Consider the following 15255-nt stretch of genomic DNA (forward strand, 5'->3'; position numbering starts at 1 on the left):
TGATTTGCAACCCCCCTCCCCTCAAACGGCTAAAATACAGCTAAAATCACATTTTAATTTGTTTTTACAACCCATTTTGGCGCCCCCTAAGGTCCCCCTGCCCCCCCCCACCCCCCAATCGCTACGCCTCTGGCCTACTTAGTTTGTGGACATTTTGCATCTGTGACAGGACATTTTGTATTGCCTGTTATGTAAACCTGTCACAGCACTGGTGAACATTACTTGTGATATATAAAGCTCACTAGACCGGAACACTGTGTGATATTTACCTCTGTAAAGTATAGCCCAGATGATTATAGATAGCCTGCCGGTTTTACTCCTACCCCCCCCCCCCCTCACCATTCCTCATATTGCGTATTAAGCTACGAATTGGTCTCTAGAATCTACACTAACTACAGCATTAAAAAAAAAAAACGTGTTAAACGTGGGTAGGGTTTAAATTATTTTGTAACCTGACCTTAGTATTGAATCACTATAATTATAGCTAACGTTTGTTTAAGCTAATGCGTCTTAATTGTATCCCTGCATGGGGTAATCTCCTCCAATTTTATGGTCTAGTAGATTTTAATCACAACTGATGGGTGGTCGACTGTAGTGCCAGTTTGCAACCTATAAAATGCCACATAAGCTGGGGAATTTCTGTACTTTGATTTCAAACAGAAGTCTATGTACAACACTTGAATCTAATTTCTCTTTCGAAACTGGTAAATTTTCCAACATTTTTCTTGATCATGAGATAACATAATGTTTTTTTATTTTAGTTTATCGATTCCTAACTTAATATAAAATTATGATTTTGTTTTCATAAATATTTTGATTTTATTGTATTTAATTATTTAAAATACTTGGTCTTATATTTTGATGGATGTTTTTTTTTTTGAAATTCAGAATTACTTAACTTTTCCATATACGATTTTAGATGTTTTTTCGGGGTCGGCGTGGTCGAGTCGGTAAAGCTCATGGTTGCTAAACCGAAAAGTCTCGAGTTCGAACCATCGGGCACATGAGGCTCGTTAACTGGGGACAGCCACTCTTCTAGGAGAGAAAACTCCAAAATTAAAACAACTGCTGCCTTGTAGTTTGTTCTTGGTTGGACAAAGGCTATGGAAGCAAATCCAAAAAGAAAAGCAGGCTAAAATCGGAGTCAATGGCCTCAATGGCGCATAACCAGTTGACACGTAACGCTTAATTGTGTTGGAGGCGTGGTCGAGTCGGCAAAAAGCTCATGGTTGATAAATTCGAACAAAGTCTCGAGTTCAAACACACTGGCAGATAAATCTCGATCCCCTTCAACACTAATAATTAAGAACGAAGAAGAAGAGATGTTTTTTATTATTATGTTTAACTATTAAACTTGCTATATCATTATCACTAATTATGCGATTATAACATACGTACTTTAAAATACACGATTGGCAACGAAATTGATAAGTTCATCATATAATTCTTCTTAGATCGCAGTGACGTGCAAAATGTAAGTTAGTAATATGCTGCAAGAGATGTATCACAACTCAGAGGCGTAGCGAGGGGGGGGGGGTGACACCAAGGCAAAAAATAGGAAAATATATAAAGAAAAATGTGACGGGGGGGGTGCAAAACGAAAGTTTGAGGGGGGGGGTGCAAATCGAAAGTTTGTCCCAGGGAAGGGTCGCTACACCTCTGGGGGGTGGGTGACACCATTAAGTGCCGCACCGGGTGACACCCGACCTCGCTACGCTACTGTCACAACTTATATTTTTTAAATGCATGTGTTTTATACCTTTAGAAAATAGAATTTCAAGCTGGTCCAAAAATGACTTTATCAACTTTGATTGCCTTAATAGTTACGGCAACGTTAATATCATGTGAAGGTACGTTTCTCAATTTATAAAATAACCATATTATTTTAAGAATCAATTCAATTATATAATACATCTAGTCACAAAAGCACGTTAAGCATGACTGTACATTTAGATTTATACTAGACTTACCCGGTCATCCCTTGGATAACTGTGGGTTTCGGGGGTCTTCCATAAATAGCATCACGTCTGTCACTTATCATCACAAAATAACCAGATCCCACATTCAAAAAGACGTTTTTTATCTTTTAAAAACACCGATTTCGGCTGAGCATAGGTCTGACCACACTATCCCTTCATATACTGACGTCACAGGTGACCTACTCAACTCTACTTCACCTGCCCAGTGTCCTGCCAAGTCTCAGACTACATGTTTTTATCGTTTAAAAAAACGATTCCAGCCTAGCATGTCTCTGGCCACATTATCCCTTCATATGCTTAGGACAAAGAAACAGATGAACTCTACTTCACCTGCTCTGTATCACAAGTTCAGATAGGCAACTTTATCATTCACATCTAAAAAAAATGAAATATAGTTTTTTAATATTGCCGTCATGTGTCTAGAACCCGTGCCACCCGCATGAGAGCATATTACACTAACAACTTAGCTATCTAGAGTCGTGCTATATCATAATACGTTGAGTCTTCTTATGCAACTATCTCAATCTCTAGATCTAGATCTAAGTCTAGTAACTTTCAAATTAAATTTTATCTTAAATTAACCAATTCCATAGCTAAACAAACAAAGATTATATACATTAATAAAGGTCTGAAATAGTTTAGTATATCGAAACTCATTATTATCTAAATCTAGATAGAATTATCTATATTCTACGACTGGTTTGCTTAAGTCTAGTTTTTGCGTAGCTCTTGTTAGATCTAGATTAGACCTATTCTAGATCTACATAGATAAATCACAAAGATTTATATCAAGTACTAAAGGGCTAAAGTAGTTTAATAAAGAAACTCAAAAATGTATTATGATTTCAAAATCGGATTGTATTTTTAACTAATTAATCTTTGGTTTGACCTAGATTCTAGATCTAGATCTATAAATAACTTTCTTGGACAGATTGTAGAGCTAGAGAAATTTATTGTAAAACTAAATGAAAAAGACAGTTGAAAATTGATATAAGTGTTGTAACGAAATAAAAACAGCAAACGGACGCATTGTTCAAGGTATCGCCGACAGAAAATTAGCTTTATAAAGCGTTAAAGATCTGAATAAGATTCAAAATCTTGTATGAAGCCGCCATTTATTGTACTAAAAAGTAAACAAATCATGTGACGTCACTATTCACTCAAAGTAAAGTCGTTTTTCTAAACTTTTAAAATTAATGTGGTTAATCTTTCAATGAATAAATCAATAAACTAATTAAATTCTTTAAATAAATTTCTGATTAACAGTCTGTCTGAAAACAAAAAATGGTTCTCTACCTACATACGATTTTACAGCTCTCCACATAGAGCAGATTCTCTCCATTACCCAGTCAGACAAACAAAAAAAACAGACAAAAAAATAAATATTCAACCATGTAAACAAACTTGAGTTTTATTAGTATACTAGACTACCTATCAACCCTTGGATAACTGTGGGTTTCGGGGGTCATCCATAAAAAAACATCAAGTCTGTCACTTATCGTCACAAAAAACCAGACCACACATTCAAAAAGATGTTTTTTATCTTTTAAAAACACCGATTTCGGACTATCCCTTCAAATACTCAACTCTACTTCACCTGCCCAGTGTCCCGCCAAGTCTCAGACAACATGTTTTTATCGTTTAAAAAAATGATTCCAGCAGAGCATGTCTCTGACCACACTATCCATTCATATGCTTAGGACAAAGAAACAGATGAACTCTACTTTACCTGCCCTGTATCCCGCCAAGTTCAGAAAGGCAACTTTATCATTCACATCTAAAAAAAAAATGAAAAAAAAAACTTAGCATTGACGTATTGGTCTATAACCCGTGCCACCTGCATGAAAGCCGATTACACGAACAACTTAGCTATTTAGACTCGTGACGTCACTGATGTTTTTTTCTAGTATAGTTTAATACTTTGAGTCTCCTTATGCAACTTGATTTACGCTCGTAGATCTAGATCTAAGACTAGTAGTAGTAACTTTCAAATAAAATGTTATCTTAAATTAGCCAATTAAATCGCTAAACAAACAAAGATTTATATAAAATAATGAAGGTCTGAAATTATCTAGATAATTTGTCTAGATAGAATTATCTAGATCTAGATTTTACGACTCGTTTGCTTAAGTCTTTAGTCTAGTTTTTGCGTAACTCTTGCTAGATCTAGATTGATTAGACATATTCTAGATAGATCTAGATCTGGATAGATAAATCAGAAAGCTTTATATCAAGTATTTAAGGACTAAAAAATGTATTATGATTATGAAATGGATTGTATTTTCATCTAATTAATCTTTGGTTTTTATCTAATTAATCTTTGGTTTGACCTAGATTCTAGTTCTAGATCTATAAATAACTTTCTTGGCCACCTGGTATTTAGATCTATAAATAAATAGATAACTTTCTTGGACAGATTGTAGAGCTAGAGAAATTTATTGTAAAACTAAATGAAAAAGGCAGTTGAAAATTTATATAAGTGTTGGAACGTAATAAAAACAGCAAACGGACGTATTGTTAAAGTTATGGCAGACGGAAAATTAGCATTAGAAAGCATTAAACTTTTGAATGGGCCACAAAGTCTATGATGGTAGCCGCCATTTTATTGTACTAAAAAGTAAACAAATCATGTGACGTCACTATTCAGTCAAGGTAAAGCTTTTGTTTGAAAATTTTAAAATTAATGTGGTTGATCTACCTATAAATAAATCAATAAATTAATTTACGTCTTTAAATAAATTTGTGATTAACAGTCTGTCTGAAAAGAAAAATTGTTCTCTACCTACAAACTAGTTTACAGCCCTACACATATTGCAGATCCTCTCCAGTAGGAAATCAGACAAACAAATAAATATTCGAACATGTAAACAAAGTTGAGTTTAAGTAGTATAGAGATGGATTTGTCCTTTTATATTTCCTTCTTAGCAACTTCATATATTCCTCAAGTATATAGGCCATGCATTCAAAAGGCTGACGTTGTCTTTCTGCTGGACGCCTCAACCAGTATCGGAGAACAAAACTGGACTCGCACAACAGAGATAGCCGCAGACATCACTAAGTATGTTGACGTTCGTCCTGTTAGCGTCCTGTTCGCTACGGTGATGTTTAATCGCATACCGACCAAACAGTTCGACCTCAAAGATCACATGGACCATTATTCTCTCGTAAAGGTAGGAATGTTTCGAAAAGGACCACACACACACACACACACACACACATGTATATATATATATATATATATATATATATATATATATATATATATATATATATATATATATATATATATATATATATATATATATATATATATATATATATATAAATATATCAAACAATATTTAACCATGTTTAACCATGTTTACATGAACTTTGTAGTTGTGTATCAGCTTTTCAGGATTTTTACTATCTGTTTTTCAAAAGTCTATAACTTAAATACCGTTTCTGATACATGATGAAATTTCACGTATAAGTAAACGATCTAATTCTCTGTTTACTGTCAAATATGAGTAATTTCCGGTGACCGGAAGTAGTGCTTTACACAATTTCGGTTCTCTCAAAAAACTTAAGAATGTATAAAGTACTAATTTTTCGCACTATTATACACAGTTTCTTTGCTGTTTACTTTGTGCGCAATTCTTTTTACTTTCTTGTATACAGAGTATAGAGGAAGTATTGCAATCGTGCACAAAAATCACACAGGATTTGACAGATTTCGCGGTTTTACACCTTTTTATTTCAGTGTATACGGAATATAGGGGACTTATTTATATAGGGCTAAAATTATAAATGAAGATGTATCTGAATTTCAGCATCTTACGGGTAACACAGCCGGAAAGCATGGATTTTGAAATTTGTCCTTAAGTCTGTGTATGTGTTTGTTTGTGTGTGTGTGTGTGTGTGTATGTATTTATGACTGTGTAGATGTCTGTGAACACGATAACTTGAGTACCGTTACAGCTAAGTTGATGAACTTTCATTTATAAGTATTATATCAAATTTGTAGTTCTGTAACAATGTTTCAGCGATTTCCGATAACCGAAAATTTTGTTTTTTCTTCTGCTTTAAACTCCGGAATAAATAGTGTTTTAGTTAGCAACGCGTGACATCAATGGTAATAATCGTATTAAAATATAACACCCCTGTTGCTAATGCAGTACAATGAAAAATGTTTATGTTCATCTTAGGCTTTACTAGCAATAGCATACCCAGGTATCCCAGGCACCAAGACCTACCTAGCCCTGCGGGACATTACCAATAAAAACATGTTTGGTGCTGAGGCTGGTGGGAGAGACGACGCCCCGGATAATGTAATCATAATAACGGACGGAAATTCCGACTTTTCCCTAAGTTAGTAATTTATATACATACATACACACACACTCATATATATATATATAAATATATAAATATATATATATATATATATATATATATATATATATATATATATATATATATATATATATATATATATATATATATATATATATATATATATTCATACAAGAGTAGTCTTTTTTACCAAACAACGATGATAATAAAGCATTTAATTAAACGTTAAATTTATATATATATATATATATATATATATATATATATATATATATATATATATATATATATATAAACAAACCACTATAAACGTGAAATCGTTTTTATTTTTAAAAATAATTTCTTCAACAAGAATATAAGGTTAGCAATCTGAATATGATCATCAGAGAAAACATTTGTTTGTATCTAATTAGCCCAAACTGAAGCCACCAGACTAAAACAGGGAGGAATAAACATAATAACAGTGGGTATTGGCAGCAAGCAATCACAAGAAGAGCTGAACGAGATCGCTAGCGCTCCGGAGAAAGTCTTCAACGCGGACAGCATAGATCTTCCATGGGAAATCATAGACTCACTGAATATGAAAGCTTGTGAACGTATGTTTGGATTTGATTTACTAAATTTTTTTTCCAAGAAAACAAAACAAAACAATTCCTTATACGTTATAATTTGTGATAAGAAAATGTAGCATTGAGTCAAAAAAATTATATTCGTGAGACAGAAACATTTAATGTTACAATTTATTAAAAAATTATGTTTTTTTTTTCTCTTTCTAGAACGCGAGGTTTCAAGAGAAATGGACGAGATTATGCCCATTTATTAAAGAAAACACCACAGTCAAAAATAAAATATTTTACGATAAAGACATAAGTTTTCTTTTATTTATGCTAAAAAAGTGTTATATTTTATTTAAAAAAATAATAGTATCAGTACGGGATGTGTTTATACATATTTATATATATATATATATATATATATATATATATATATATATAATATATATAATATATATAATATATATAATATATATATATATATATATATATATATATATATATATATATATACATATATATATATATATATATATATATATATATATATATATATATATATATATATATATATATATATATATATATATATATATATATATATATATATATATATATATATATATATATATATATATATATATATATGACCATGCCTTTTAAAAAACAGATAAAGAAGTAACTATTTGTGTTTCTTAAAAGCTTAACTCCTCACATCATCAGAAACAGGTGTATAAGCTACTCCATTTTTTGGCTCCCTACAAATATTGATTTTTAGTAATGCGTGACTGAGTTCAATAAATTCTACGTAGCTTCCCTGACAAGTTAGACTCACTTGAACACTTGAACTTGAACACGCATACCAAACTCGAGGCTCATAGGGTAGTGGTTCTTGTTTCTACATCTCAACTACGCCCCCCCCCCCCATGTCCATTGCTCAGTCACTAACTAAATTAAAAAAAAACAATATTGGTGCAAGAAAACAAATCATTTTCGGACTAGGTCTCTCTGTGATGATAAAGAACTAACTTTGGAATGTGGAATTACCTATTGTAGTTAGCTATTGTTTTACTATAGTTTCTGATTAGTTAGTTTACCAACTGCAACACATCTATAAGGCTCTGTTTAAGATATTTTCTAACTAGAGATTTGGCCCTGCAGTCTTAACAACTCTACGGCCTTTACCAAAATTTTATTTTAAAACAATATAAAAGAAAAGTTTTTTTTCCTAAAATGCTGTTTAAAATAAGCGTACATGCTTACAAAGAAAAGTAACCACGACGTTTTTACAATGAAGATAAATGCCATGGTTATATTCCCTTCAAAATCGCTGTATGTCTAAACATATATATATATATATATATATATATATATATATATGACCATGCCTTACTTAGAGTGAATAGTGTCTTCACATGATTTATTACTTTTTAAAACAACAATGGCGGTTCCGTCGAAGATTTTGGTGCCGATTCGAAACTATAGCGCATTATATAGCTAATTTTCTGTTGGCTATAGTTTCACGATGCGTTCGTTTGCTATTTTTATTAGGTTTCAACACTATTATCACTTTTTTAACAGTTCTTTTTATTTTAGTAGGCCTATACAATAAATTTTTCTAGATCTACAGATCAGCTGTCGAAGGAAGAAAAAGTTATGAATCTAGCCAGATCTAATCTAGATCTAGATCTAGGTCATTAGACTTAACGTAAATTCCTTATCTAGACTTAATGTAAATGCAACATCTAGAATCTATTTCAGGCCTTAATTATTTTATACTAGCGTACCCGCCCCCCGCGCATTGCCGCGGGGATAGAAGAAAGTTTGACGAAATATATCATTACCAAACATAAGAGTCCTTTCATATGACGTCACGTCCGCTCGTGAATGTAAACATCCGCCATCTCGGTGTACAGATCTACATTCAAAATGGTGAAAGGTTGTGATACTCGAAGTGGCAGATCTAAATGGATTCCTTTATTTCGACTGCCAAGGGTTATATTAAACCAAGATGATAGAGATCGACAGTTAACAGAACGTAGACGCCGTCAATTTTTAGCCAATATTTATCGCAGCGGGCAAATAAGATGCGAATCTGTTCTCGACACTTTGTTTCAGGTAAGCACAGTCTAAATAATAACCTTCATTTTAATAACCTATAAAAGATAATTATTAATAAAACAAATATGCTCGACCTTCACAAATACTAATAGTAAAAGACAAAATCAAAAGTAATAATAAGAATAATAAGATTTAATAGTAGGCCTAATAATAGTGTTTTAATTTCTAGATCTAGAATCTAGCTCTAAACATGGCGTAAACAAAATTCGGACCACAGATCTAGATTCTGGATTTAGTGTGACTGGCTCCGCTGGGTAGACATAGAATCTAGAATGTACTTATTTACTTAAATTTGATTACAAAATTTAGATCTACATTCGAATCAAAATACACCCATAATAAATGAAAAGTAGTCATAATAGGCCTAATAAAGCATTTAATTGTCTCTAAGATCTAAAATCTCGCTCTATAATCTAATCATTTTTTTAGCAAACGAAATTTTCTGAAATTGAAATAAATTGTATGACTAGACTTAGATCTAGAATCTGCTACTTAAATTAAATTGTAAAAAGTTTATACAAGCATGTAGTTGATATTATTGTAGTAGAAGGCTTTAATAAAATTACTAAGGCCCAATAACAATGGACCCAGTCTACAATTGATACAATTGCAGGTCTACATGGGGCCTACAGTCTAGTAGTTTACAGTAGGCACCTGGTGTGTAGCTAGTATACTAGTGTGTAGCTTTCCCATGATAAGCCATGTGTGCTATAAATGACATAACATGACATCGAGGTGAGAAATGTTGAGGGGAGAGCAGTGGGACTTTCCCCTTTGTTCTCCCTGCTGGGCCCTGAGGGTCAAAATTATATAAGAGATACTATCTCTGTGGGGCTGGGTATCACGGAGGTGAGAAATGTTCAGGGAAGGGCAGTGGTACTGGCTCCTCTTTGGTTTTATTGTGGGTTAGAAAAAAGGTGGGGGCTGGCCATCATGAGGGTTGAACATCAGTATTAATGTGTCTGATCACTTCCCTGCTGAATTATAAGGGTCTTAAATTGTATAACATGCTACCCAGATTGGCTGAGATTGGTTATTACCCGTGAATTATATTAGCCGTTGTAGGGTGGGTTTTGTAGGAGTTAAGTGGTCTAACGATTGCTACAGTAGTGTGGTTGTACTAGATCTATTGCTACTAAATCTTGTACTTAACAGAGAATCTAGAATCTACATTAATTAGATCTAGATAACCTATAATATATTACTGCATTTGATCAGATTCGTCTACTTAAACTCTAAACGCAAACAGTATTACTAACAGTATTTTTATTTAGAAATTTCGGCCACATATTTATATTATCCATAAAACTGTTAATAACAGTATAAGGATCTTCAATTCCTAAGAGTTCAAGTTTTTTAACATATTTTTCCTTTTCCGCGGGTGCGGTTCTTTACATACAGTGAACGCGTCCAGCGCTGGTGAACAGCTGATTGTGTTTACGTCCGGTGTACACCACTGTGGCGGCGGACGCAGGTATCACGTGATTTAAGGTCACATGTTTGCAAGGACTCTTATGTTCTAAGACGCGTGACCTTCTTTTCTAAAAAATGAGTTATTTAAATGTCAACAATGCTTGCGCTTGGATCATAAATATCGTGACACGCGTTTACCTACACTACCGCATGAAAACCTTCAGTGTACATTAATCACTCACCGAAATAATGAGGTAGAACACACTAAGGTAATCGTACATGTGTCACAGACGTAGAGGCCCGCTCTCAGGAGCCCCTCCTCCCGGTTACATTACCACATAGGCGCGGCGTACGACCCCTGTCTCCTTAAAACTAACAGGCACCATCGTGCCAAATAGCATCCTGCTAACAATGATGCAGATTGCGTCATTCCCTAAAGTGACACGGAATAACGCCGCGAAACAGCAATCGACTTTTATTCTCATATACCGTATATAGAGAGAAAACAAATCGCGCTCTGCAGGGGCGCCACCCCTGCAAATTTGAAAATGTTTTTAGGGCAGAAACATCCCCAGGAATATTCTCAACATCTTCCCAACGTCACCGCAATTCAGTTTTATTATTTTTATATACCGTATATAGAGAAAAATCGCACCTTCCCGTGGCGCCGCCCTTGCAAAATAAAAAAAAAAAGATTAGTTTGTAGAACCCTTCCCTGGAGTGTTGTAATCAACACCCCGAAGTTTGATTCGATCGGATGAATGGTAAGAAACCGCAATCGACTTAAATTTGTATATACCGTAAATAGAGAAAAAACACATCGCGCCATACGGGGGCGCCACCCCTACGAATATGAAAAAGTTTTTTGCGCAGAAACCTCCCCAGGAGTATTCTAAACATCTTTCCAAAGTTTCATGGCGATCGTGTGAACGGTGTCACTGCAATTCACATTTATTATTGTTATATACCGTATATAGAGAAAAATCGCACCCTCCCGTGGCGCCGCCCTTGCCAATTTGAATTTTTTTTTGCAGAAACCTCCCCAGGAATATTCTCAACAACTTCCCAAAGTTTCACGGCGATGTGATGAGAGGTGTAGTAATGCATAAAGGACAAACAAACAGACAAACATACATTGCTTTTTATATATATACTAGCGTACCCGTCCCCCGCGCGTTGCCGCGGGGATAGAATAAAGTCTGACGAAATATATTAGAAGGATATCACCAATGCATTACCAATCATATGTTCTTAGACGCGTCACCTTGTTTTCTAAAACTGTGTTATTTAAATGTTAACAATGCCTGCGCTTGGATAATAATTATCGGGACACGGGTTTTCCTACACTACCGCATGAAAACCTTGAGTGTATATTAATGTAAATCACTCACAGAAATAATTAGGTAGAACACACTTCGGTGACCACCCATATGTCAGGGACATAGATGGGCGCTCTCATGAGCCCCCCCCCCCCCCAACCCCCCCCCCCCCCCGATTGCACTACCGCAGAGGCGTAGCGTAAGGCCCCTGGCTCCTTAAAACTAACAGGCGCCATCGTGTTCATAGGATAACCCAGCGTGCCAAATAGCATCCTGTAAACAATGATGTAGATTTCTTCATTCGCTAAAGTGACACAAATGAACAGGATTTTTTTCTTTAACACATACAAAAATTATTTGACATGTTTTAAACATCAGTTTGACTGATGCAATATGCTAGCGTTACTAATGGTCTATTATTAGATGCTCGGTCTCAATTTCGACCTGGACCGTCTAATAATAGATGCTTATTGCATCATTCGCAAAGTGACGAAACTCTACAGTAGGTCCCTGATATTCAAACAGTTATTTTTTCATCTTTCGCAAGGTGACGAAACTGTACAGGATTTCCTGGCGTTACAAAGTTATTTTTAGAAGCCTGTTGTAGTTGTACCGCTGAATATAGTAGTACCCCTTATTCGCTATGCAGGACGCTCGATTAACGGATGCCAAGTGCCAACTTAGTCGCTCTAAAACTCTGGGCGCCAAACCGTGTATTGACGAAAGTTGTACCCTATATGGCGCCGCCCGTAAGAAACTTTAGTTTTCTTTTTCGCAGAAATATTCTCGGGAGTATTCTCATCTACTCCCTAAAGTTTCATGGCACTCGGATGAACCGCATGCGAGTTTTATTTTTTATATATCGTGTATAGAGAAAAAAAAATAGCTCCCCCCCGGTGGTGCGCCGCCCTTGCAATATTAAACAATATTTTTTGCAGAACCCTACCATTGAGTGATCTAATCATCTCCCCAAAGTTTCATGGTACACGGATGAACGGTGTGAAAACGAAATTTTATAAACCGTATATAGAGAAAAATCGCAGCCGCCCGTGGCGCCGCCCTTGCAAAATTAATAAAGGTTTTTTTTACAGAACCCTTCCCTGAATTGTTCTAATCAACTCCCCCAAAGTCTCATGGCTATCGGATAACGGTGTCACACCAAAATCGACTTATTTTTATAAACCGTATGTAGAGAAAAATCGCACCCTCCCTTGGCGCCGCCCTTGCGAAATTAAAAATGATTGTTTACAGAACCCTTCCCTAGAGTTTTATAATGAAATCCCCAAAGTTTCATGTCTATCGGATAAACGGTGTAACTGCAATTCACTTTTATTATTTTTATATATCGTAAATAGAGAAAAATCGGACCCTCCCGTGGCGCCGCCCTTGCGAAATTAAAAATTATTTTTTTTACAGAACCCTTCCCTAGAGTGGTATAATGAACTCCCCAAAGTCTCATGGCTATTGGATGAACGATGCCAAACCAAAATCGACTTTTAGTTTTATATACCGTAAATAGAAAAAAACAAATCGCGCCCTATCGGGGCGCCACCCCTGCGAATTTGAAATTTTTTTTTTCGCAGTAACCTCCCCAGGAATATTCTCAACAACTTCCCAAAGTTTCACGGCGATGTGATGAGAGGTGTAGTAATGCATAAAGGACAAACACACAAACACACAGACACACAGACATACATTGCTTTTTATATATATAGATAGATAGATAGATATAGATAAATTTTTGTTAAGCTTTAATGATCATCTAATTCGATTTATCTATCTAGGTCAGGGGTCGGCAACCTGCGGCTCGCGAGCCGCATGCGGCTCTTTTGATGTCGAGGTGCGGCTCTCCATGCACAAATATTAATAATTATTTTATTTTATTCTTAAAACTCATAAAAATATTAGTCTTCAACACTCGGTAATGAACAATAAAATAATAAATATAATCATTAAACACTCGCTATTTTATTTTCGCAAATATCTTCCCATGAGTATTCTCAACAGCTTCCTTGCGATCGGATGATGAAAGGTGTGGTAATGAATAAAAGACAGACACACACACACACTTACATACTACATACATTGATATATATATATATATATATATATATATATATATATATATATATATATATATATATATATATATATATATATATATATATATATAAACCTAATCCTAATCAAAGATCATAATATTAAAATAAAAATGCTAGTGGCTCTTTAAAAGCTTGGAGATTTTGTATATTGTAACTTTTGGCTCTTCTGTCTGAATAGGTTGCCGACCCCTGATCTAGGTTCTAGATCTAGAGTCTAGATCTAATCTAGATCTAGAGTAACGGCAAAAACTAGAATATAGACTTAACTTAAATTCTACATCTAGAATCTAGAACTAGAATCTATATACTAAACTATTTTAGGCCTATATATTTTATATAAATCTTTGTTTGTTTAGCTATGGAATTGGCTCGCGGGACACAGGGCAGGTGAAGTAGATTTCCCGTGTTTCTTTGTCCTAAGCATATGAGTAGATAGTGTGGTCAGAGACATGCTCGGCCGGAGTCGTTTTTTTAAACGATAAAAACATGTTGTCTGAGACTTGGCGGGACACTGGGCAGGTGAAGTAGAGTTGAGTAGGTCAACTATGACGTCATTATATGAAGGGATAGTGTGGTCAGACCCATTCTCAACCGAAATCGGTGTTTTTAAAAGATAAAAAAACGTCTTTTTGAATGTGGGGTCTGGTTATTTTGTGATGATAGTTGACAGACGTGATGTCATTTATGGATGACCCCCGAAACCCACAGTTATCTAACTAGATAACCGGTAGTCTAGTACAATCTAGTATGCTATTTTCACTTATGCATTGATAGGTCTTTAGCTAATATTTAAATGGGCCTATATCATTATAACTATGGATCTAGAGTCTAGACGAAAGAAAAAAAAACTTTTCGTCATAATATTATACTTCATGCGTTACTAAGTGGCCTAAACATTGATATAATTTTTACCGTTTTGTTTAATTTATTGTTTGCTTTAATTAGCCATACGATATTATTGAGTAGCAGCAGGCGTTTTTAACGTTTAAAGCTTGTATTCATGTATACAGTACGTGAACGTTTTAATAGAATAGAATCGCGTAGATTAAAAAATGCGCTAAAATGAACCCAAAAGTATGTATGTACTAAAGCGAAAAATAAGTAGCCTACTTTATATAAGAATTGTTGACTGATTTTTAAAACAATAAATTTATCAAATATATAATAAGTTTAAAAACTTTTTGTTATCATATTAATGTTCTTTTAAATCTTGAAAAAATTATGGCAAACGATAAAATGATAGCTGCATTAGAAAAAAAAATTAAAGCCGTTTGGGAACCCTCGATTACATTCATCTTTAAATTTTTAATGGAATATAGGCCGTTGAAAAGCCGATACGAATTATTTTATCAATTCAAATATTTAAAAAAAACCGCCATCAAACTCTCTTTGAAACGTATGCTTTCTGGCAACAATAATTTGAAACTATTTT

The 15255-nt window shown here is 34.4% G+C and overlaps 1 protein-coding gene across 2 annotated transcripts; it reads left to right on the top strand.

Annotated features, from left to right (window-relative positions):
* The first annotated feature begins 611 nt into the window (after window positions 1-611).
* LOC131952875 (collagen alpha-3(VI) chain) lies at window positions 612-7180 on the top strand. Of its 2 annotated transcripts, none has more exons than XM_059315788.1 (6): window positions 612-704; window positions 1766-1850; window positions 4905-5149; window positions 6167-6329; window positions 6728-6910; window positions 7091-7180. In XM_059315788.1, the coding sequence occupies exons 2-6, from the start codon at window positions 1793-1795 to the stop codon at window positions 7135-7137; spliced, it is 696 nt and encodes a 231-aa protein (XP_059171771.1). In that variant the 5' UTR covers window positions 612-704; window positions 1766-1792; the 3' UTR covers window positions 7138-7180. The 2 variants fall into 2 exon arrangements, with proteins under 2 accessions (XP_059171771.1, XP_059171779.1); XM_059315796.1 differs by having other exon boundaries at window positions 646-704; window positions 4926-5149.
* The last annotated feature ends 8075 nt before the right edge of the window (window positions 7181-15255 follow it).

This window comes from Physella acuta, unplaced genomic scaffold (assembly GCF_028476545.2).
Source record: "Physella acuta isolate Inbredline_101_S28 unplaced genomic scaffold, ASM2847654v3 ptg000074l, whole genome shotgun sequence".
Classification (NCBI taxonomy): domain Eukaryota; kingdom Metazoa; phylum Mollusca; class Gastropoda; family Physidae; genus Physella; species Physella acuta.

Bases quoted from the DNA above. Each gene is read 5' to 3' on its own strand.
- LOC131952875 (XM_059315788.1), top strand. From the start codon at position 1,793: ATGACTTTATCAACTTTGATTGCCTTAATAGTTACGGCAACGTTAATA. The intron at 5,150-6,166 runs GTAGGAATGTTT...TGTTCATCTTAG, and splicing joins ACCATTATTCTCTCGTAAAG to GCTTTACTAGCAATAGCATA. The intron at 6,911-7,090 runs GTATGTTTGGAT...TTCTCTTTCTAG, and splicing joins GAATATGAAAGCTTGTGAAC to AACGCGAGGTTTCAAGAGAA.